Source organism: Nomascus leucogenys, chromosome 8 (genome assembly GCF_006542625.1).
Source record: "Nomascus leucogenys isolate Asia chromosome 8, Asia_NLE_v1, whole genome shotgun sequence".
NCBI lineage: Eukaryota > Metazoa > Chordata > Mammalia > Primates > Hylobatidae > Nomascus > Nomascus leucogenys.
The window spans coordinates 44,169,117-44,195,011 of NC_044388.1; the positions used below are offsets into that span (position 1 = coordinate 44,169,117).

General features: G+C 37.5%; 1 protein-coding gene across 1 annotated transcript in view; it reads left to right on the forward strand.

Moving 5' to 3' along the window:
- Positions 1–2,762: 2,762 nt before the first annotated feature.
- The window catches only part of LOC100607962 (disintegrin and metalloproteinase domain-containing protein 5), a 104,816-nt gene continuing 81,683 nt past the window's right edge, over positions 2,763–25,895 (forward strand). Inside the window, exons 1-7 of the mRNA XM_030818371.1 lie at positions 2,763–2,817; positions 3,542–3,621; positions 7,535–7,590; positions 10,642–10,720; positions 11,044–11,120; positions 11,927–12,098; positions 12,978–13,043. Coding sequence (XP_030674231.1) covers positions 2,763–2,817; positions 3,542–3,621; positions 7,535–7,590; positions 10,642–10,720; positions 11,044–11,120; positions 11,927–12,098; positions 12,978–13,043 — 585 coding nt within the window. The remainder of the gene's footprint in view (positions 2,818–3,541; positions 3,622–7,534; positions 7,591–10,641; positions 10,721–11,043; positions 11,121–11,926; positions 12,099–12,977; positions 13,044–25,895) is intronic.

Genomic DNA, 25,895 nt, shown 5'->3' on the forward strand with positions numbered 1-25,895 from the left:
ATAGGGACATTATCTTGAGTAAATGCTATAATTCTAAGGTAACCACTAAAAGAAAAATTTAAAAACTACATAGCTGTCATGTCAATAAAGTAGGAAAATAAAATAATAATGATCAATCCAAAAGAAGGAAAGAAAGGAGAGAAAAAAAAGGATAGGGCAAATGGAAAGTTAATGTTAATTACGATCCAACTATATCAATAATTCCTTAATATTAAATTGACTAAATGGTTCACTTAATATATAGTGATTATCAATATAATTGAAAACATATAAACTCAATTACATGCTTATTCTTTAAAATTGGTGAAATATTATAAAACCTAGGACATGATCATTTTGTAAATATTTCGTGGGTGGTTGGGAAGAATGTGTGTTCTCTATAGTTGATCTAGAATTGTACAAATGTTTATTAGATCATGCTTATTTGAGTCATCTAACTCTCATATATTTTTGTTAAATTTTGCCTGCTTGATCTATCAATAATTATAAGAGATGTGTTTCAATCTCCAATCCTGATGATACTTTTGCCAGCTTTCCCCTATATTCCTATCAATTTTTGTTGATATATTTTAAAGCTATTTAGCTATATAAATACATGTTAGAATGTTTCAAATTGAGAACATTATCATGTTGACATTGCCCCTCTCCATTCTTCCCATCATAGATATTGTCTAAAAATATGCTTCTAGGTTATTAGATATATATGTTTTCATTATTCGATGTAGTATTTTTCTCTCACATAAAAGCAAACTCTGGAAAGATATTTGATTGCTGTTACTGTGACATCATTTAATATAATCTTTTGTTTTCCTTATCATGTGGTTTCTTCTATGAAATGCCTTTCTGATATGTATCTTTACATCAAATTTTATTTGAATTTATATATTGAAGAAAATTTTAAAACTCATGCCCTCACATTTGAATAATATTTCAGATTTCTTTTCAGTTAACAATTTAATAATATCAACCTATCGATTTCATGTGTTCAGTATGGCTATGAATGTTGATTTGATTCTTGTTCCCTGGTAGGCAACCTGTTCTTTTCCTTTAGAAGATTCTAGGATTTTCTCTTTGGTATCATTTTAAATTTCAGGGGTGTGTGTGTGTGTGTGTGTGTGTGTGTGTTTTCCTCTTCAATGCCCAGTTGCAATCTCTGGGTTCTTTCAATCTAAGGTCATTCTCTAACTTTTTAAATGTACAGAAACTTTTTCCATTATTTCTTTAAATATTTCCTCCTATTTTGATTTTTCTCTTTTTTGGGGGGGAAATGCTATTCTCTAGATACAGACAGTTCTATTTCTATTTTCCATATAACTTTATTTTTGCATTCCTACCTTTTTCTTTCCTTGTTCTTTTCTGTCAGAGTTTGCCAATATCATATTCCAAATTTCTGCTTCATTAAGCAATTGTATCCATTCTACTATTAATTTCATGTCTTGTGACTTTATTTCTTGGTCTCTTGGTTCTTTTTAAAGATTTTGTTATTGTTCTTCTGCTGATAACATCCCTTAGATTTTCATCCAAGTAATTTCAAAGCATATTTATAAACACGCTTTCAGATTTTTACTGAAAATTTACAGTTAATGTGGGGATGTGGCTGTATTTTAGTGTATTTAATATGATGTGTGCTAGGACTTGCAAAGGAAACAGTGCGTATGGACCCCAATAAACTAAACTGTTTCTGCTTCTACTAGAAGCAGAATTTTAAAGGGTCTGAATAAAGAAGTAAAAGCTAGGGACTGCAGGATTACACAGAATGCAGCAGTAATAGTTTGGGACATTAGAGAAGATTTGTTGGAAGTCTGTCTGAGCAAGGATTGTATGGGCTGTTCTGCATTCAATAGCTGCCCTATAATGGTGTCTCCAACCATGGAATGTTAAAATCACAGCGTTTGCAACATTTTCTGCAAACATTCATTTTGCCTGGTTCTAGCTAAACTGTTTGCATGGTATATAAATGTAATGGGAAGAAACTTGATTGTTGTCAGGAACCAGAATATTTTTATATTTGTTTCTTTTCTCACTGTAACTGGAAGTTAATTAAAAAAGCGATGGTCTAAGTAAAAGATATAAGCAAAAGCCTCACCAGGCACCACCCTAACCTGAGAATTGACAATTAGGAATCCTTTCTTCTTTTTTTTTTAATTTTATTATTATTATACTTTAAGTTTTAGGGTACATGTGCACAATGTGCAGGTTTGTTACATATGTATCCATGTGCCATGTTGGTGTGCTGCACCCATTAACTCGTCATTTAACATTAGGTATATCTCCTAATGCTATCCCTCCCCCCTCCCCCCACCACACAACAGGCCCCGGTGTGTGATGTTCCCCTTCCTGTGTCCACGTGTTCTCATTGTTCAATTCCCACCTATGAGTGAGAACATGCGGTGTCTGGTTTTTTGTCCTTGCGATAGTTTGCTGAGAATGATGGTTTCCAGTTTCATCCATGTCCCTACAAAGGACATGAACTCATCATTTTTTAATGGCTGCATAGTATTCCATGGTGTATATGTGCCACATTTTCTTAACAATAAACTGACTGGCATATCAATGCTGAGACGCTTCTCTTGAGTGCTCTGCTGCCTGCCAGCAGCGCGTTACCTACTTCCAATCACCTCCCGCTTCGTCTGTGCGCTTTTCTTTCCTCTCTGCAGCCTCCCTGGGCCGCTTCACGCGCGCTCAGCCCTGCGCGAGCTGCGCCTCTCCAGGTCTCAACGTCTCAACTGCTGTTCATCGCCAGGGCTCCAAGACAGCGAGCCATGTTCCTTCTTCTGGTGCTTCTCACTGGACTTGGTGGGATGCATGCAGACCTCAGTAAGTCCAGGAATCCAGGCTTCCGAGGGAGACCTTGTTCTCTCTTTTCACGGCCCAGGTCCAGCCCAGACTTTACCCTGGTTCCACGCTCTCCCGGTTTCTCCTGGCCCCTTGCTTCAAGGTCTGTGGCCAAAAAGGCAGAGAGGCAGCCTCCGACAGAAAATCGTTTTACTTCTCTGGGATGGCTTCCTGATGCAGAAAATGAACAAAAACGAAATATGTGGTTTTTTCCACATACCAAATTCTGCTACTCCACGAATAATTGCATCACTGTAAAAAAGCTACCTATCAAGGATTTACTGATTTGGCAACTGTTATCCTCCACCTGCCCCACTGAAAAGTGCAGATTATCCTTGTATTCAATATTCTATATTCGTCCCTGCAAAATCTTGCTTGATGCATCTGTGTTTTCTCATTTCCACATCTGTTTACAACACCGAATTTGGCACTTAGCGTTAACTTAGCTGTGCCAGTGCCAACTGTGTGTGTGTGTGTGTATTGAGAGAGGGATTTTCAGGGGAGAATGGGAATAAAAATTTGAGATGTTGACCAGGGATCAGAAATTTGTAGGTAAGAATGACTAGAAAGACAGTGGAAAGGGCGAGATGTGTAGATTATTTTAAAAATAGCTGCTAATGTAGAGAAACAAATGCAGAATCAGAGTTAGAAATGAATAACATAAGATCACAGGTATCAAAATAACATAGTTTCTATTTATTTTTAGATCCTCATAAAATCTTCCTGCAGACCACAATTCCAGAGAAGATTTCATCATCGGATGCAAAAACAGATCCAGAACATAATGTAATTTTAATAATATTTTTACTATGAAATGTTGTTTAAGTTGCGTTTAATGTCAAGACCAAAAGTGCTGAATGTGGGCAGGACTGCACTTCTTGGGGGCAGAGCTGACAGCTGAGAACAGGTTCACAAGAGGGAACATTTTGATGTTTACGAATGTGTGAGACTGTGTGTGTTTCTGTTGATGATGAAGGATTTTAGGGATAAGATCCCTTGGGGCCAAAATGCTAAGTGTAGGATCCCCCAAGTTTGAAATTTAAGGAGGTAGCAGAAAACTTGGATCCCCCCAGGACCAGGATTAGAGTGAGGCAAGTGAAATGCATCATGTAACTACAGGATCAGATCCTGCCTGTCTTGAAAATTTTGATTTTTTTTTCATCATGGTGTTTTTTTGCATTGATTTTTAAAAAGGTTGCATTAAGATATGATTTATCTTGATAACTGAGTTTTCTGGTATCCTAGTTCTAGCCCTAGTGATCCCCTAGTGATTTGTCTTAGCTTTTTCTAAGTCAGTGAGGATCTGAATGGTGATGACCTCTGGGCAGGCTTATCTGTTAATGATCACATCAATTTCACAGTCCGAGATTGGATGGTAGTGAATGTTCCTTCTCTAATAATTTGGCAGGAGAATACTTCTCACATGGCTTCTTCCAGTATAAGATAATCTATTGTTATTTAGTAATTATGGGCCTCCAAATTTATTTTTTTTCCGTTTAGTGGTTTCAGAAATCTTTCCTCTCTGTTTCACATAAGGATATACTATTTATATCGTTTCCCCTTCCCCATATACCCTTTCTTTACCTTTTCTTCCTCTAGTAGCTGAGTTTTATTTACCAACATGCTTATCATGCAGCTTGAACACCCCTCCTCGCTGCCTCACAAGTGAATTACTAGCTATGCTGTGGTGTATGAGCCCTATGACAGCTTCCCTTTCTGATTGGAAAGAAGAGGTGACATTACATCTTTGTTTAATTTCCTTTTTCCTGAGATTAATAATACCAACTCTCCCTTTCCATTGTTTATCACTGATAATCTTTGAATTCCTCACGTCTAATTTCTAGAATTTTTATAAAGGCATTTATAATATGGAAATTCAGTGTGTTTCTTTTAACTGTAATGATTTAAAAATTTACATTGTAATATATTTTAGCAACAGAAAATTATAATTATTGTGGGATTTGATTTTATTTGAATATGTTTGGTATCATATGGAGTAGGACCTGCAAAAGTAAAAGTGCCTAAGGACGCACAGTTATAAGACTTAGTAAATAAAAATATAGAATACCCAGTTAAATGCGTGTGTACATAAAGATAAAAGAGAAATACTACATGAGGCTTACTTATACTAAAATTATTTGTTGTTCACCTGAAATAAATTATAAGCATCTAAATTACATACTTCCTTCTTAAATTACAGCTTCCTGATGATTTGACTTCCCCTAACAGTTCCCTGTTTTGTAGAATTTGCTTGCAGTTATAGTCTGTTTCATTTAGATAGCAACATAATTTCTACGGTGGTCACACCCAGTGTATTTTATTCTTTTTTTCTAGTGAACATTTCCAGTAGTTTTACAGTGTTTACATTTTACATTTAGGTGTGTGGTCCATTATGGGTTAATTTTTGTGAGGGATTTAAAGTCTGTGTCTAGATTCTTTTTTATTTTTATTTTTTGCATGTGGCAATACTGTTGTTCTAGTACAATTTTTTGAAAAGTCTGTCTTTTAAAAACATGGTTTTGCCTCTGCTTCTTTGTCAAAGATCCATTGACCATATTTATGTGGATCTATTTCTGGGATCTCTATTTCTTTGAACTGTTCGTCTATGATTTTGCAAACACCACCCTGCTTTGGGGACTGTAAATTTATACTAAATCTTTTATTTTTTTTTTGAGGCAGGGTCTCACTCTGTTGCCCAGGCTGGAGTGCAGTGGCATGATCTTGGCTCACTGCAACCTCTGCCTCCCAGGTTCAAGTGATTCTCCTGGCTCAGCCTTCTGAGTAGCTGAGATTACAGGTGCCCGCCATCATGCACAGATAATTTTTGTGTTTTTAGTAGAGACAGGGTTTTGCCATGTTGGCCTGGCTAGTCTTGAACTCCTGACCTCAGGTGATCCACCTGCCTTGGCCTCCCAAAGTGCTGGAATTACAGGTGTGAACCACTGCGCCTGGCCTTATACTAGGTCTTGAAGTTGGGTGGTGTCAATTCTCCAACTTTGTTCTTCACTTTCAATATTATATTGGCTATTTTGGGTCTTCTGGCTCTACATATAGAGTTGAGAATCAGTTTGTTGGTATCTATAAAATAGCTTGCTGATATTTTCATTGGGATTACATCGATCTATAGATGACATTGGAAAGAACTGACATCTTAACAATATTGAGTCTTTCTATCTATAAACATGGAATATCCCTCCATTTATTTAGTTCTTTGGGAGTTTTTGCATTAGTTTTGTAGTTTTTCTCCCAAATATATATTTTGCTATATTTCTACCTAAGTATTTCATTTTTCAGGGTGAAATGTAAATGACATTGTGTGTTTCACTTAACTTATTACCTGTTCATTGTTGGTATGAAGGAAAGATAATGAGTTTTTAATATTAACTTTGTATCCTGCAACCTTGCCACAATTGTTTATTTGTTCCAGGGTATTTTTTTTGGTGATTCTTTCAGATTTTCTACATAGACAATCATGTAATCTGTGAATAAGGACACACATTTATTTCTAGCCAAACTGTATCCATTTTATTTGCTTTTTTTGCTTTATTGCATTAGCTAGGACTTTCAGTGTGATATTAAAAAGTACCGGAGAGAAGGGAAGTCCTTTGCTTTGTTCCTGATTTAATAGGATAACTTTCATGGTTCTCACAGTTAAGAATGACATCGGCCATTAAGACCCTATCTCCAAATATGGTCACATTTTGAGGTGCTGGGGATTAGTATTTCATCTAATGAATTTTTAGGGGGGTTACAATTCAGCTTATATCAGTTGGATATTGTATATGAAAAGATGTGGAGGCTCTGCATAATGTGTCTTTTGAGAGTTTTTTCCTTCTATTGGTTGATTTTGTACATTTTTGGTTTATTTTAGTTTTTTTTGTTTTAGCTTTGTAAAATATGTGGATTTTAAATTTTATTGGTGCTTTCATATTATCCTTTAATTTTAATCTTATTTGTTTAATATAAAAGGATTTTAGAGGGCACAATTTTAAAGATCCCTTCCAAATTCCACTTATACTTCTTTTCAGAATGCCATTCAACCGATTCCTCACTGAGCATTTACCTGAAACAAAGTAGCTTGTTATGCTCCAGTATAAAGTTGAGGAATTGAAAACTGTTAAATGCTATTTCTTAAATTAACCAAATACATAATTTAATGACCATTGCATTTTCTATTATCTTCTATGGTGTTCTCTAGACGTGTCTTTAGTCTCCCTGTATTCTCTCCTACATTCTATTCCAGAGGAGTTTGATTGCTCACATAGATAAGTAAAATGCAATGGCTTTTGATGTTATATTGCTAGAAGCATATTACATTTCTTGTACTTCTATCTTTTGGGAGGGTCTCTTTCAATGAGCAGGACAATTTACCTTCCAGGAGAGCTCTAGGTAAGCTCTCACAAGGACCCATTGAGGTGAACATCCTTGACGGTGGGGTCTGTCTGAACTGAAAGATAATAATCATCGGGTAAGCTTCTCCCTCAGAAGTGTGAGTAATAGTGAATAGCAAGCAAGTGAGTGCTTTATCACTTGGTTCTCAATGCAGAATTCTGAAGCTCCAAGTATCTGTGTGGGAAGGAAAGCCAATGTAATGGTTACAGGTTGTTATTAATTTTGTCAATATTTTAAACTCTAATTTGGAGAAGATACACTACTTGGCATGTGTTATTATTGAATTTTTCTAATAATTTTGTTATAGGTTGTTTACATGATTACAATAGAAGGAAAGCCATATTTTGTCCGTCTCAAAAAGCAGTAAGTAATTAGTTTGTCCTTTCAAATTTTAATACTTTGGCTTCTTAATTTCTAAAAGTATGTATAAGTAGAATGAATCATTTTGATTCAAATATATTGATACCTACTCTATACTGAGTATTGAGTAAAGTCCTAGGCATGCAAAAGAGAATAAAACATATTGCACTGTTAAAGAATTTATAATAAAGAAAGATACATTCAGACACCTTAATAGAAAAACAAATAATTTTATTATAATATGGTAATATGATAAATGTGTAAATAGTATTCCTTGGAAGTAAGGAAAGGCTTTTATGGAAGAGGTAAGAGATTATTCGTATCTTAAGGGAAGAGACAGAGCTATGTAAAGAAGAGGGGCAGGACAGGGGGACATTTTTTTTTTTCTGAGACAGTCTTGCTCTGTTGCCCAGGCTAGAGTGCAGTGGAGTGATCTCGGCTCACTGCAACCTCTACCTCCTGGGTTCCAGCAATTCTCGTGCCTCAGCCTCCCAAATAGCTGGGACTACAGGTGTGCATGCCTGGGTAATTTTTTGTATTTTTAGTAGAGATGGGGAGATGGGGTTTCACCATGTTGCCCAGGCTGGCCTTGAATTCCTGGCCTCAAGCATTCCTCCCTCCTTGGCCTCTCAAAGTGCTGGGATTATAGGCGTGAACCACTGCACCCAGCCAACATTCTGTTTAGAGAAGAAATCATGGTAAAGCACAGAGGTGTGAGACAGAGTGGCTTTTCTGATGTGCACAGTCAATGTGAATTATTGAAGCACAAATTTTCTGAAAAATAGAGGTAAAAGATTCGGGAAAGGTAGGTAGGAGCCAGGCTGTAGAAGATTCAGATTGCCGTGGTCAGATATTGGGAGCCAAAAATGGTTTTAAATATGTACTTATGTAGCCACATAGAGTCTTTTAGGCTGTTTTTGAGGGGACCAAGTTAGAGTTAAGGTGATCAACGGCAGTGGTTTGAACAATGGCACCAGTGATAGCACTTGAAAGAAAAATTGGTGGACCTCAATACAGATTTGGTAGAATGACTGGTAAACAGTGAGGAATTTCAGATAATTTAGTTGTCGCTCAAGAAAATGAATAGGCTATAGCATAATTAACTGAGGGATATGAACAGGGGATATATTTGTGTGAGGAAGGGGTGATTTCGGTTTTTTAGCACATGTGAGATATCCAAGTGTGTTTTTTCCTCTAGATCAGGGGTGTCCAATCTTTTGGTTCCCCTGAGCCACACTGGAAGAATTGTTTTGGGCCACATGTAAAATACACTTATGATAGCTGATGAGCTAAAAAAAAACTTTAAAAATCTCATAATGTTTTAAGGAAGTTTACAAATTTGCGTTGGGCCACATTAGAAGCCATCCTGGGCCATATGTGGCTAGGAATTTGAATCTCTGAAAATATTCAATAGGAATATTGGGAACTAGTTTTAGCTATAGGTATATAGATTGAGCAGAAAGCGGTAGCTTGGCTGTGTTTTTTTAAATGAGTGCTCTTACGTAGGGTGCTTATAAATAGATGGTGGCTAAAGACTAAACCCTGGAAAACGGCAATGTTTCCTGGGATAAGTTGAACAAAAACAGCAGCCAACATGGAAGATAAAGCTGGAGGGACCAAAGAGGAGGGAAGAATAGCAGAAGAATGAAGTGTTATGTAAGTTTAGTGAGGGGACTGAGTGGCCACAGTTTTCAAAATGAAGCTAGAGGTCCAGTGTAAAAATGATTTTTTAAAATGCCTTTTGGATTTGGCATTCTAATATTTGTGGACCTTTTCCAGGGAAGTTTCAGGGATAATAAGAATTGAGAAAGTGAAGGAATTGTGTGTAGACAATTCTTTTGATGAAATCTGTTAAGAATTGAAAAAAATGTACATAAGGAATAGCCACAGTAGAACATGGGGTCAAGAAAGAGTTCTTTAGGATAATAATGACTTATTAGTATCATTTTAAATAGCATTGTGATAAAAATCCAGTAGAGCACAAGAGTTCAAAATTATAGGAGAGAAAAAGTAGTGTCCTCCGTATATGGCACAGGATGGTATCTATAGCACCAGTGTAAGGGTTTGTTCTGAATGAAAGCAGTAACCTTCTGGCAATAAAGATAAAGAGTGCAGATGGGAATAGGTGATCTGGCAGTGAGGGAACATGGGGGTTTTGTGGGATGATTGACAGGAGTAGTGTCAAGTTTTTGAATAGTTACTGAGGGAAATACAATTCTGACCAGAGTTATTGAGAAGAAATTGGCCCTTAGCAAAGCTTAGCAAATATGAATTTGTAGTGAGACCAAGTAACTCTTTCTACATTTTCTGTTTGTTTTCTACATTTTCTGTTTCTACATTGTCTGTTTCCACACTGCTGATAAAGACATACCCAAGACTGGGCAATTTACAAAAGAAAGAGGTTTATTGGACTTACAGTTCCACATGGCTGGGGAGGCCTCACAATCATGGTGGAAGGCAAGGAGGAGCAAGTCACCTCTTACATGGATGGCAGCAGGCAAAGAGAGAGCTTGTGCAGAGAAACTCCCGTTTTTAAAACCATCAGATCTCATGAGACCCACTGACTATCACAAGAACAGCATGGGAAAGACTCGCCCCCATGATTCAGTCATCTCCCACTGGGTCGCTCCCATGACATGTAGGAATTATGGGAGCTACAAGATGAGATTTGGGTGGGGACACGGAGCCAAACCCTATCACTGTCCTAACCTTACCCTTTAATTTTGAAATTTGGGTATAAAATCTAAAATCAATGAGTGAAATAGACAAAGATTAGAAAGTTCTATGCTGGAAATTGGGACCTATGCTATTTCTTCTTCATGTCTCTAGCAATTTGAGTTGCTCATTTATCTGCATTTTTGTATTTTATGTCATTCTAGTTAAAATGTCTCACTAAGCACCTAATTCAGTTTAAGTGCTAGAAATACATGGACAATAGGATAAAACAAGTAGATTAGCACTACTTTAAATTTTTCAGTAAAAAGAAAATTTGTATATGAATATTTTTTCTACCTTGTTTCACAACTTGAGCATGTTTTTATTATTTTTGCCTAGATCAATTTTATCTTCAGCTTCTGTTATTAATTCTTATGACAAAAATGACATCCGTCATTCCAAACCTCTGCTAGTTCAGGTAAGAATTAGGTTTTTTTTTGTTATGTATTTGTAATTCTAGATTTCTTTAAAAAGACAAACATTCTATAATTACTAGAATGTTATTTTACATATTCGCTGAAATTGAATAACGGGCTGGTGCTTATTTCTACATGGCACAAATTTATTAGGTAATTGCCAGTTACATTAAAGTAGAAATGTTGCTAAAGTAATAAATAGTAAATGTAGCTAATGTAAAAAATAAAAAATATAAAGTAATACATATAAATAAATATAAATAATATATACGGGGTGTTTATTTTAAAAATAAGTTATCCATTAATTTTTCTTTTTTTTTCCTAGATGGATTGCAATTATAATGGATATGCTGTGGGTATTCCAAATTCTCTTGTGACTCTCAGCATATGTTCAGGACTCAGGTTGTAGACTACGTAAAGATACTCAATTTGCCAGTATTATATCCTGCTAGCCTATGAATTAATTCTCCATGTATCTGTTCTAATCTATAATCACCTTTGTTATATTTCAGTTCCTTAAGGACTGAACCAAAATTACTAATAAAATAGGATTGATATTCCAGCAGTATCTGTTCCTGGTGAGAGGCTACTTGTTGATACTGACAGGATCTGCTGCTTTAGGCTTTAAGAAAACTTGAGTATAGGGAGATTGATTGGTCTCCTCATACTTTTTTAGTTTTCTCAAATTCTATTCTTGTCCAATTTCCTAATGTCCTAGAATAATTGACAATTGTGGAATGCATGGGACTAAGGGACGCGGGCTCTGCAATCAGTCATTATTAGGTATATAGTACCTTCAATCCAGCCCACACAAATGAACGATTTAGGGTATCAAGTGTCAGAGGAGAGTTAAGTGTATCAAAGAGAAGGAATCAAAGACTAAAGAAGAGACTGCCTAGAGATTCTACAGGCTGGTTAGAAAATATACATAACAGAAAGGAGTTTCAACCTGTTTAAGTGCACAGATCCATGCCACTACCATGCTTTCTTGAAGATAATCACAGATGTGTAATGTAAGGTAATATGTATCCTGTGATATAGTGGTCTAGTTCTGGTGTAAGAAAGACCCCAAAAGATAAAGAGATAAAAGTAAAAAAAAAAAACTAAGGTCACTTTAAATCTTAAAAACTGTGGCCCAAATTTCTCATTATAATATTATGGTTTTAGTAGAATCATTTCAGACTTGTTTCGATTGTCTTAACACTCAGGGGAACAATGCAACTGAAAAACATCTCATATGGAATTGAACCAATGGAGGCTGTATCAGGATTTATACACAAGATTTATGAAGAAAAATATGCTGACACTAATATTCTCTTAGAAGAAAATGACACTTATTCTTGGTTTAATTCAGAGTATCAAGTCAGAAAAAGTTCAGAAGTAAGTATTGACTCTTTTATTTTAATTTAGTATAATTTTGGGTAATAAAAAGTACTTTCAGAGCCAAGATTTGGTGACTTACAAATCTTAAAACTATTTTACTTTTTAATAAGGGCCCTACGTGTCTTTTAAAATGGCAAGAGAATAAACTTATGTTTGTCATTATGCTTGCCGTTAGATGAAAGCTTAGCAAAAACTTAATCTTAGAAATATAAAGATATGAATACAGTATAAAAGAAACTGAAACATTAATTTTCACATGTGAACATTTAGATAATTAATGTAAAATATTCCTTTACTTCAATTACTCAGATAATTTAGGGGAGAATATTATACAACCTGGATTTCTCAGTTGAGAGTTCAAAAATGGATGAGCAACTTACATAAAGTACATGTAAAGCAAAGTGATGATTTTTTTTCTCTACCAAGACCTATAGACTGCTTTAAATAACACGTCTGGCTCCAGCAAATTGCCATTGGTTGTAAATTTTAATATTTTTCCAGACTACATTGTTTGCCAAAAGTAACTTCCTAGTAATTGGTAGCAGAAAATCTGCTCGCATGAAAGCTTAGTATAAAAATTATGAAAAGGCTAAGAAAAAACAAAGCTTTATGTTATAAACTGAAAATTTCTGTTTCGATTATTATAAAAGTAAAAGATACCTGAGTATTTACATATCTTGAGAAATCTAATAGAAAAGTCTTACTACCCAGGGCACTTTGAACTGGAATCTTCTGAATAGTACCTAAATTTTGTACTTGAAAACAGCCTCGTTATGTAATCAGGAGCAATGTATCTTTCAGTTTATCTCTCAATATAATTTCAGGAGAAGGTAAATTTTTGTAAATTCCTCATGACTCATGTTGTGTGTTTTTCAGAAAACTGACTTTATTAAGTTGTTTCCTCGATATATTGAAATGCATATTGTTGTGGACAAAAATCTGGTAAGTCTTAGTTTATGCATTGTTATTTTAAAATTAATGTATCTCTTTAACTTGATTTCAGTGAGGCAATGGAAATTACCAACCATTCTATTTTGCATTTGCAATGAACACATTCATACAAATTAATCAAGTTTTCATTATTTTGTATATAGCATCTACTCACTTTTACAAAGTGAAGCATCTTAATTTCTAAAGCTTGTTGACATTGTTGATTTTTCAAAAAATCTACATCCTCAGTGAAAGGATAGGTTACAACTCCCTTAAGCCCTCAACCCTCATATACAATAGTAATATTTAACTGCCTCAGTCTAATTGGAAAGATGGTCTACAAAACAAATATGCACTTCTTTAAAGCAAAAGGAGAAAACATATTATCACCTGTTTTCTTCTCAGTTCTAGGTAAATGAAACAAAAAGAAAAACCAATGAATAAAATACTCATTGAGAATTCATAACTATACTTTGGATCTCTTATGGATTTAGGCTCCGAATATTTGTTACCTATGTGGTTAGGATTCTAATCCATGAGGCTACGCTTGTCCCAGATTGGTAAAAGATGAGGGTGCATGATGGAAGCAAATAGTATTTATATCTGGAGGAATGTCACTTCAAGCAGAATACCTCAGGATTCCTACAGATTAATATCAGCCATACATAAATGGGCTCACAATCCATAAGGAGATAAAACACCATTAACAATGGTTAGCAAAATAAAAAATATATATGGCTAATATTCATTTTTTAAAAATATAGTTTATGATTGGCAGAACAATAGGGTGACTGTCATTAACAATAATTTATTGTATATTTTAAAACAACTTAAAGAGTGGAATTGGAATATTCCTAACACAAGGAAATGATATTAATCAATGTTTGAGGTAATGGATACCCCAGTTACCCTGATTTGATCATGACACATTGTATGCCTGTATCAAAATATCACATGTACCCCATAAATATGTATAACTATTATGTACCCATAATAGCTAAAAATAAAACATTTAAAATAAAATAAAATAAAATAAAATATTTTTCCCCTCAAAGAATCTGTTGATTCCAGAAAGGGTGAATATGAGTCAGGGTAGCTGAGCTGAATGTTGACAGGAATAACAAAACTTGAAGTTCATGGCTCATTAGAGTTGGGTCGAGGGTACTTTAGTATAGCTAAGTTGACCCAGTACAAAGCAAACACATACAATGAAATAATATTTCTATAAAATTACAAAATCAGAGGGAGGAAAGCCGACCTTTAAGCACAATCAACTAAAAGAAGGCAATTAAGAGAAAGAAAAACATGTATTTAGGATTTATTTCATAAATCCAGAACAAATTTGAAAGCCAATGTTAAGACAAAAGATATAAGCTAAAATACCTAAGTAATTATATGTAGAGGGATTAAGTACTGCAATTAAAAACCAAAGATAAAGATTAATTAAAAGCAAAGACAAAGATTATCATACCACATACACATATAAACACACACACATTCTGCTTACAAATGACATATGTAAAATATCGTACATAAGTAACAAAAGTAAAAGAATGGAAAAATATAAACAAATTAAAAAAACTAGTTTAGCTGGATTGATATCAGACAAAATAGATTTTTATACTTTAAAGTAAGTATAAGTTTTCTATTGTTGCGTAGGAAACCACTCCAAAATTTAGTGGCATAAAATGTAACAATTTATTTACTTGGTTGGGAACCCAGAGACTTTTTGCATTTTTACCAATCTTAGACCCTTTTAGTTTAACCTGGTGGCCTTTTATTGAAATAGCTATCAGATATGGTTTTGCTGTGTCCACACCCAAATCTCACCTTGAATTGTAGTTCCCATAATCCTCATGTGTCATGGGAGGGACCAGGTAGAGATAATTGAGTCATGCGGGCAGTTTCCCCCATCCAGTTCTCGTGATAGTGAGTTAGTTCTCATGAGATCTGATGGTTTTATAAGGCACTTCCCCCTTTGCTGGGCACTCATTCTTCTCCTTGATGCTGCCATGTGAAGAAGGATGTTGATATGGTTTGGCTGTGTCCCCACCCATATCTCATCTTGAATTGTAGTTGTCATTATCCTTACGTGTGGTGGGTGGGACCCAGTGGGAGGTAATTGAATCATGGGGGTGGGTCTTTCCCATGCTGTTCTTGTGATGGTGAATAAGTCTCATGAGATCTGATGGTTTTATGAAGGGGAGTTCCCCCACACATGTTCTCTTGCCTGCCACCATGAAAGACATGACTTTGCTCCTCCTTCACCTTCTGCCATGATTGTGAGGCCTCCTCAGCCATGTGAAACTGTGAGTCAATTAAACCTCTTTCCTTTATAAATTACCCAGTGTCAGGTATGTCTTTATTAGCAGCATGAGAACAGACTAATATACTATCTTAAACATTTTGTGGGATTTCTTTTTTAAACAATTTTTTTTCCAAAGAGCAAGTTTTTAAAATTAAGATTTCAAACGCATAGGAATACACTTAGGAGGGTTCAGCTACTCTATTAAAACAAAATACACACTGCTGTGAGGTTACTAGTGGCAAGTATGAGGACTGACTTAGATCTAGGTGCAGTCTAGTGGGGGGCTTGCAGGGGAAGTTCCCCTAGAGCCCTTTCTAGAAATGGTCACTAATAGGAAATTGCCCATTCCTCTGGTTGTTTTCCAAATGGCATGTTTATGTGTGGATTTGCTTGCAGCATCGTTTGTTTGATTGCTTCTAGGTGAAAAGAGAAAAAGTTTATAAGAAGGTCTAAAATATTGGGCTAGAATATGAGTATAGTGAGGGAGTACAGGTTCATTGTGTTTAATAATAGAAATGGTAGTGCTTATAAGTGCATGATTTGGGAATCAGAGAGATTGGGGATTGAATCTTCATTTTGCTCACTAGAACCCTAATCCATTTTTCTTTTTATTGGGGGAAAACACGTAACATTAAGTTTACCATCACAACCATTTTAAAATGTATAGTTCAATAGTGTTAAGTATATACACACTGTTGTGAAACAGATTTCTAGATCTCTTTCCTTTTGAAAACGGATACTAACCCCATTAAACATGAATTCCTTCGACCCTGTCCCCCCAGCTCTTGGCAACTACCTTTCTACTATCTGTTTCTATGATTTTGACTACTTTACATACTTCACAGGAGTGGAATCATACAGTATTTATACGTTTGTGATTGCCTTATTTCATTGACATAATGTCTTAAAGACTCATCCATGTTGTAGCATGTATCAAAATTTTATAAATTTTGAAAGCTGAATAATTGTCCATTACATGTATATGTCACATTTTGTTTCTGAATTCATCTGCTAATGGACATATGGGTTTCCACATATTCCTTTTGTGAATAATGCTGCTGATACAGCTCTGATGACTGGAGGAACTCCAGGGTCCTTGGGCTCACGCCAATTTAGATAAAATGACACAGACACATGTGGAATGGTTTTAAGGAGCGGAGAGTTTCTTAGGCAAGAAAGAAGGAAGGAAGAAGAAAACAGCTCCCTCATACAGAGACAGAGGGAGGGAGGATTCTAACAAAGAGAAACCCCATGTGTGGCGGAAGAGTGGTTGCTTATGTTGGGATGCTGGAGGAGGCAGTGTCTGATTTGCACAGGGCGCAGGGGATTGGTTTGACCAGGTGTGTCATTCACATAGACCACAGAAAACCTGGCCCTCCCACCTTAGTCCTTTAATATGCAAATGTGGGTCGCCATTATGTTTTGAACACCTGGTGTTATCTGGAGATGGCCATGACACTTGTCATACCTGGTGACAAGGAGAAGAAGGCAGGAATCGCCATATTGAGTGGACCCATTTTTTAATTGCCGGCATTTGCATATCAAAGCCTGCCAGCCTGGGCCTTCAAGCCTCCTTTTCTGTTAGAGAAGAAATGTTTCAGGGGGTTGCTTCTTATTACAGGAAAATTTCCACTAAGAACTTTACCCTTTCTAGCTGCCTAAAAACTATTTAACAACTCCCATATTATTCCCCACCTCAAGAGAAGCAAACCTAACTGCTGTTAGGGGGTGTTGGATGATGATTCTTTCTGGCTACTTCCTGCTGAAAAAGGGCATCGTGTGCGGGAAGAGCAGTTGGGTCTTCTCCTGAGGTTGATTTAAGGATTCTCTGAAGAATGGCATGTTTATGTGTGGATTTGCTTGCAGCACCATTTGTTGTTTGATTGCTTCTAGGCGAAAAGAGAGAAATTTTAAAATAAGGTTTAAAATATTGGGCTAGAATGTGAGTATTAAGATTACCACCATTAGTGGGGGTCCCATAGACCATAACTGATGGAGTTTGACACCTGTTAGTTACACCAATGGATTGCCATACCAGTTTACCTTCACTAGATGTCGCTGTATGTTATTAGAAACCTTAATATAAAAGTAACATTTTCCTTGAGAAAAGCATACATTTCCCCCTTGACTTACCATTAGAGAATAACTTAAGCTTTAGGCCATTTTATAACTTGCAATATGATTGGGAGAAATATGTTATTGGTGGCTAAAATACTGTTAATTTTAACAATTCTTTTCCTTTAATAATTAAAATTTTTAATGACTTTTACAGACCCTTTTATAACATACTTAAACATTTTGACTTGTCCTAAACATCCATCCTTTAAACAACAAATCATTTCCTTTTAGGACAAGTACTTATTATATGAGATTCTTCCTTATATAATTTTTTTCTTTATAACCTTTTCATAGCTTAGAGTGCATTATATTACCAACCTTTAGTAAAAAGTCCTAATAAACTTAATGATAGTAAAACTTTCATGCTTCCTTCTTATTCGCAACTGTTACTCTTGTTATAAGCAAAACAATCTTGATTAAATCTTTTCTCCAATTATTAATTCTGATGATGATAATTAGGCAAAATATTTCAGCAATTAGAATTCCACAACGAGAATTCCACATTGTGGGTGCCACAGTGTGCTACTGGGGCTTCAGTATAGCTTTATTGCAAATAGTAATGTGACTATAACAATTTTCCACAAGAGTGGCATAATAAATAATTTCCATTTAAAACTTGACTTGCCAAGATCTAACATTTCCCTTTGGGGACTTACAAAGTTATAAAGGCAATCCCATGTATAATTAAATCTCCCTGCAAATATGCATTAAAAGTTTTAATATTCGGCGGTGAACTTTGAGAGGAAGGGTTAGAAACAATAAAATGTATCTGGTGAGGTAGGAGTAGGGCTGAGTAAGATGAGTAGTCCTCACTTAGTTACTTATTTTTTTATGATTTTTAGCTTAAGGTCTTCTATTTCTTCACATTGATATTCTGGACGTTTTTCTGGGCTGTCAGGGGTTGCTTCCTCAGTTTTTCAGGCTTTGACTTGAGTGTGATGTATTCAGGAGTTGATTTTTGTAACTTTTACTGCTGAGGGGGTTGAAAGAAGAACAGTGTAGGGCTCTTCCCAGCTTGGCTTATTAAGGAGACAGAGATGAGAGTTTTTACTAAGTTTCCTGGGTTAAATAAAGGTGGTTCCTGTTGGAAGTGAGCTAGAGAGGTTATATGTTTAACCAGTTTAGAGGTTTTCTGCCTGAAAACAATTTTTGAGCACATTGATAAGTTTTATCCTTTCCCAAGTGAAAAGCTTGGTGAAGGATTTTTTTTTTTTTTTTTTTTTTTTTTTTTTTTTTTGAGACAGAGCCTCACTCTGTCACCCAGGCTGGTGTTCAGTGGCACCGTATCGGCTCACTGCAACCTCTCTCTCCTGGGTTCAAGCAATTCTCCTGCCTCAGCCTCTCGAGTAGCGGGGATTACAGGTGCCCACCACCACGCTCAGCTATTTTTAAAAAATTTTTAGTAGAGATGGGGTTTCACCATGTCTTGAACTCCTGACCTCAGGTGATCTGCCTGCCTCAGCCTCCCAAAGTGCTGGGATTACAGGCATCAGCCACCACGCCTGGCCCCTGGTGAAGGATTTTAAGGACTTTCTATTGGCTGGAAGCTGGAAAATGGAGTTTGCCATTCTCTGACTATAGCCATTTTGAGGGCTGAAAAGTATGCCCTTGAGAAGTGGCCTATTTTATTTTTGCAGGGGAATACTGAGGTTAATTTTTCTTATGGAGCCTTCCTAGATTAGAAGGGCTTGAAGCGTGTTAATGCCTTGAAGTTTCCTTGTCGCTGACTTAGCTGCCTGATCAGCTAACCTATATTTTTTGGCTACCTTATCTGTTTCCTTTTGATGTTCCTCAGAGTGCATTTTTGCTATTTTTTTTGTGATAGAAAAACTGAGGATAATAGCCTGCTAATTTTTTGGTGACATTTTATAGGAGATTTATTGGTGGTAAGAAAATGTTTTTCGTTTTAAATGGCAGCATGAGCATGGAGAGCTAAGAAAGCATACTTAGTGTTAGTATAAATGTTAGCTATTTTTCCCTTGCTTAATTCAAGTGCTCTTGTAAGAGCTATTAGTTTAGCTATTTGAGTGCTTGTGCCTGGGGAGAGTGACTACTGTTTATTCAGCCTTATGTACTTCTTGCTTTAACCACTGTTTGTTAGCTACTTTATGTGGAGTGTACCTAGTTAAATTATTTCCTAGGGTTAACTTGAAGGCTTTTTTGAATAGTAGAACTATCATGACAATGGCTTGGAAGCATGTGTTAATAGGTCCTCTTAACTGCAAATAAAGTTGAGAAAAATATTGGATTAGAGGTTTCCTTGAGATGCCCCTTACGGTCATGTTACGGGAAGAGGGGAGGCCTGGATTAGAGAGGTGTAAAGAGAGAGACTGGCTCTAGTGTTTAGAACGAGGTCTACTTTTCTTTAATTTCCAGAATTAGCTGGGGATCCTGCGCTATAATGGCAATTTGAGCCGCTGGAGCTGGGGCTTGAGCCCTGGGACCCATTAGTCCTGCTGGACCGTCTGTGAGACTGTTTCTGAACCCAGTAACCTCCACCTCTGGGGGCAGTTTCATCTCCAGTGGTTTCTGCCACAAACTAGACAGGGTTGAGGTGGCTTCATCTTGCTGCCTGGGCATTCCTTCTTAAAATTCCCTGGCCTGACACACTAATAGCAATTAGCAGATGCACCTGGGGGATCCTGGACTTTGCAAGCCTGCTAAGCTGCTGCTAGAGACTTTGTCCTTCTTCTGAGGTTTCTTTCTTTCTTTTGGGCCTCCTTCTGGTCCCTATTATAAAAGACTGAAGTGGCCACCTTCAGGAAGTTCTCTAAGGTGCTATTTGCTCCTATAGCTTGCTTCTGTAGTTTTCTTCTAATATTGGGAGCAGGCTGTGTAATAAACTTGTCCTTCAGGATGAGCTGTCCCTTGACTGAATTAGGGGATAAAGAGGCGTATTCTATTAGTGCTTCTCTCAGCCTTTCCATAAAGGCTACAAGATTCTCATTTGGCTTTTGGTTTATTATAGATAGTTTTGAGTAATTGAGTGGTTGGTCCTGGTTTTTCATAGGCCTTCTAAAATGCATATTAAAAAGTGCTGTCTTTTCCATTCAGCTCCTGAGCTATTGGGGTTTCAGTTAGAGTTGTCTACTGGAACTGTTTCCCTCCCAATTGGGAATGGTGTTTCTACTACTTTTTCACTTTCCCAATCTACTTTCTTACCTTTCGGTGTATTATGGGAGATATATTGTACATTTTCAAAATTCTCTGCTGCTCGCAGAGCTGCCTGCTTTTCAGCTGCAGTGAGGGTCTGACTTAGGAGCAACATGACATTACTTCATATTTTGGAGAGCTTTTATATACCTATCAGGGTCATCAGAAAATCAGCCTAAGTCTCCCTTTATTTGCTTAAGGTCCTGTAATCAGAAGGGAACTTGAAGGGGCCCCAACTAAGGGGGATCCTTAGATGGTTCCCCTGGAAGTTGCTTTTTTAATTTTGGGGAACTATTTTCCCTGGGCCTGCCTGATACGATTGCTCAAAGAGCTGGGCTGATCTTACAATACTTGTAAAGGTTTAGTAAAAATGCTATGCCCTTGTGGGAAAGAAAATGAGTTGCTTTTTTCTTCAATGTTCTGAGATTAAGTGCCAGTGTTTCAGAGTGCATTCCAGAGGGGTGCAAGCTGAAGATAATTTGTTACCCATTTAGGAAAAGAAAAGAGAATAAAAGCGTCCTTTTATTCTCCTTCCTTTCCATATGACCCAGAGTGGAGGAGAAGACAGGGAGCATCCTCGGACAGTTTTCCCTCCCTGGTTTCTGGATCCTGGCCCCATGTGAAATGTGCCACCCATGCTTGAAGGCATGGTCCTTCAAGCCATGGAATCAGATGAACTAAGTGATGGGACTAACCATGCTTTACCCACGCAACCTTAGCTTCTCCACCTTTTGTGTGATTCCCCTTTGACTTCCTAAAGCTGTGTGATCCTCCTGGCTCCCCGAAAAATGGATCTCGGGAGAGACTGTGTCACCTTTGGGCAAGGCTCCTTTAATGTAGGCAATGTGCTAGATTTCCTGCTATTATGGCCCGTGCTGAAGCATTTACCCTTAAAAAAAAAATGGTTCCGGTTATCTTCTGAATTTAAAATCCCCTTACTAATTAAGTACTATCTTAATTGGAGACAGAATAGGTGCCTTAAAAGAATGTAGCAACTGAATGGCCATTTTCCTGCTGATGGGACAATATCGAGACTAAAATTTGGCTGTGGAAGACATCTTACTCCTAACTGCTGCAGCAAAGGACCGGCAATGTGTCTTATGAAGAGGATTTCTATTTCCACTAGATGGCGCTGTTGGCTTAGAAATACCATGGGCTCATCCGCGCGTTAGTAGTGAGTGACCTCACTGTGGGTGAAAGGGGAGAACTCTCTTCCTAGAAGGTTGCAATGGCATTTTCCTGAGCTAGATCCCCAGTCTACAGCATTTCCTGATCTTGCCTGACAGGATTATTTCCCTAGCCCATAAAAGTTCCTACACATTCGACACACACAGAGAGAGTAAGAGACTACAGATAGAGAAGAAAAGTTTGGCGACAGGATAGCTGGAGGAAAGCCTTGAAATTAAAGGACAGATTTAAGGTTGAAGTTCGCTCCTAATACCACTCCGATGAATGAATTCTCGGCCCATGAACCAAAATGAGACAGCTCTGATGAATGGAGGAATGGAGGGCTCGGAACAAAGAGGAACCCTGGGTGCAGCAAAGAAGTAGTCGCTTATATTGGGAAGCTAAAGGAGGCATTATCTAATTTGCGTAGGGCCCAGGGGATTGGTTTAACCAGGTGTATCATCCACATAGCCCATGAAAAACCTGGCCCTCCTACCTTAGCCCTTTAATATGCAAATGTGGGTCACCACACTGTTTTATCACATGGTGTTATCCAAAGGTGGCCATAATACTTGGCACACCTGGTAACCAGAAGGAAAAGGTGGGAAACGCCATGTTAAGTGGACCCAGTTTTTAAATCATCAGTATTTGCATGTCAAAGCTTGCTGGCCTGGCCCTTCATGTTGCGTTTTCTGTTAAATAAGAAATGTTTCAGGGGGTTGCTTCTTATTACAGGAAAATTTGCACCAAGAATCTTTACCCTTTCTAGTGGCCTAAAAACTGTTTCTTAATAACTCCTGTATTATTGCCATGAACGTTGGTGTGCGAATGTTTTTATGAGTCTGCACTTTCAATTTTTGTAGGTATATACCCAGAAGTAGAAGGTTAGCTCATGTAGTAATTCTATGTTTAACTTTTGAAGAGCTGTCATACTGTTTTCCACAGCAGCTGCACCATTTTCCATTCCCATTAGTAATGCACAAGGACTTCAATTTCTTCCCGTCCTCACCAACAATTGTTATATTCAGTTTGTTTTATTAATAATAGTAATTCTAATGGGTGTGAAGTGGTATCATCTTGTAGGTTTGATTTTCATTTCTTTAATGATTAGTGATGTTGAGTGTCTTCTCCTGTGCTTATTTCCCATCTGTTGATCTTCTTCGGAGAAATGTCTGTTCAAGTCCTTTGCCCATCTTTTAACTGCATTGTTGTTTTTGTTGCTATTGTTGTTACAGAGACTGGGGATTTCTTTATGTATTCTGGACATTAATTCCTTATCTGGTATATGATTTGCAAATATTTTCTTCCATTCTGTGTGTTGCCATTTTACTCAGTTGATGGGGTCCTTTTGATGCACAATAGTTTCTAATTTCATGTGGGCTTTTCTGTGTATCCAGTTATAGTTTAGTCCATTCATCAAAAGCCACATTCACAAATTCTTTTAAAAACAGGCACCTTTACTCTGGGAGACTTGCCAAGCTTCTAAGTGACAACTCCCTTAATATTAGAAACCCTTTTGTATAACTAAGGATGTCTACTAAGCACAATCTTAAATCTCTCAAAGGTTTCAACAAAATGTATTATAGTTATACCCTTGATGTGAGATAGTTTCTTACTTTGAGTGTGAATGGCTGGAGATGAGGATTCTCCTTACAATCTGAACAGTTTTTTCCGTTAGCATATCTCTTTCTTCTTTTACTTTATCAAAAACAGCAAATATAAGCTAATTGACACACTTAACACTGATTTTAAATTATTTTGCAGAAGTTCACAAATTGATTAGGTACATTTAAATTTTTTTTTCAAAGGCTACACATTTGGTATAGAGTACACTGCTCAGGTGATGGGTGAACCTAGATCTCAGAAATCGCCACTAAATAACTTAATTATGTAACCAGACACCACCCTTTGCAAGTAAACTCTCAGGATTTTACTTCCAGCAAATGAAGGCAAAAGTGACTAATCAGAGCAAATAAGACTCAGCCAGGTGCATCAGTTGCAGGGTGCATGAGCCTCAGCCAGGTGGCACAGAGCACTGCTTCTCTGACCACCAAGCTGCAGACAAACCAGCAGACTGCAAAGAACTACATCACTTAGAAGCTGATAGAAGTCTTATTATTGTGATAGATTATGCTGAAACATTGAGCCTTACTGTAATTCATCATTTCATATAGTTTTCACAATGACAGTAAAATCCTGCCACAAGTGGCACTGTCAACTTTTCTACTTTTCTATGTGCGCTCCCTTTTGCTCACATCGACATTCAAATTACAGAGTCTCGTTCCCCTAAAGGAGCTGCCCTATTGAAGCAGCATCGTTGCCTGGGTTTGTCATCTCGTGCCGAGATTAATGACACGGACACACACACATGGAGTGGGTTAAGGAGCAGGAAGTTAAATAGGCAGAAGAAAGGAGAGAGGAGAGCAGCTTGTTCTTTCTTATGAGAGAGGTGTCCAAAAGGGAAAAGCCGGCCGGCGGCGGACTGCTCCAGATCTTATAGGCAGGCTGGGGGAGGCAGTGTTTGATTTACGTAGGCCTCACAGTCTGGCTTAGTCAGGTGTAATGTTTACATGGTGCCCAGGGAAGGCTGGTTGCCCCGCCCTAATCTTATTATGCAAATGGACTTTCTACTTGGCCAGCGCCATCTTGTCTGCTCCTTACTGTACGTGTGGCTGGTAAAGAGAAGGGAAGATGGAGCTGCCATTTTGAACATGCCTATTCCCAGGTAGCCTGTTCCTATCGGCACAACTGCCGGCATTCACCTGTGCAAGCTTCTAGCTTGCTTGTCTGTGTCTGCAGCTTGATTTTACAGGCTGATGTTTGTTAGAAAAGAAAATGATTTTGGAGTTGCTTTTCATTAAAAGGAAAACCTTACTGAGGACTCCGGTACCCTCACTATCTGCCCAAGTAATTTCTTCTTAACTCCTATATAACTATCAGCTTGGTAATGGGACCAATTCATTTAACCTGCCGAGTAATAGGTATAGGATCCAGGCGGACTGAGTCCTCCCAGCTGGCCCCTCCTGCCATTTGATTCAGTGATAAGAGTTCCTCTTTCTTTTGACTTAGGCTGATTTATAGAAAAAAAGCACATTCCAGAATAATTAAGTTAACTATTAGCCAGATAGTCTTTAGCTGCTGGCTTGGATTATATAACAACTCCCTAATTCTAGAAGCTAAGGAACAGAAGGACGGCATTTTCTCTGATTTCCTATAGTTTTAATGCTTTTCCACTCTCCCCTCCCCTCCTCCCAGCCCACGGTTCCACCACTTCACTGCATATGCCTTTGAAAGTCTATGTGGATCATATTCCTCAGCTATTTTGATTATCTTGGGTGCTTCTGCTCACACTGCCATGTATCCTGGCCGCATAAAATATTCACTTTACATGACCCTTGCTTGCTGCCTTTAACACACTCACCATATAACACTTGCAGAGCCAAAATTCTAGGAAAAGCACCTGCAATTATTAATGCATTAAGCCAGTATTCCGAGATGACTAAATGCATTGTTTCTGCTGTAGAAGAAAATGCTGGGGTGAAGCCAGAGCAAAGGTAAGAGACCTGGTTTTCCTTAAATGGATATAGCCTCAGAGGCGTTTATTTATTTATTTATTTATTTATTTATTTATTTATTTTTGAGACGGAGTCTCGCTCTGTCGCCCGGGCTGGAGTGCAGTGGCGCAATCTCGGCTCACTGCAAGCTCCGCCTCCCGGGTTCACGCCATTCTCCTGCCTCAGCCTCTCCGAGTAGCTGGGACTACAGGCGCCCGCCACCACGCCCGGCTAATTTTTTGTATTTTTAGTAGAGACGGGGTTTCACTGTGGTCTCGACCTCCTGACCTCGTGATCCGCCCGCCTCGGCCTCCCAAAGTGCTGGGATTACAAGCGTGAGCCACCGCGCCCGGCTGCCTCAGAGGCATTTATATTCTTGGAGGACCCAGTCCTGATTCTTCTGATCATTTTTCAAATCAACTTAATGAATATGAGATGGGCTGTACGTTAAACTGATATAACAGGTAAATATCACCTGCATTTAGGGTGGGCAGCTGATATAGGGCAACTGTTTTCTGTGATTCTAAAGAATTTGTAAGGGGAGTAAAAATGCGGGCCGGATTT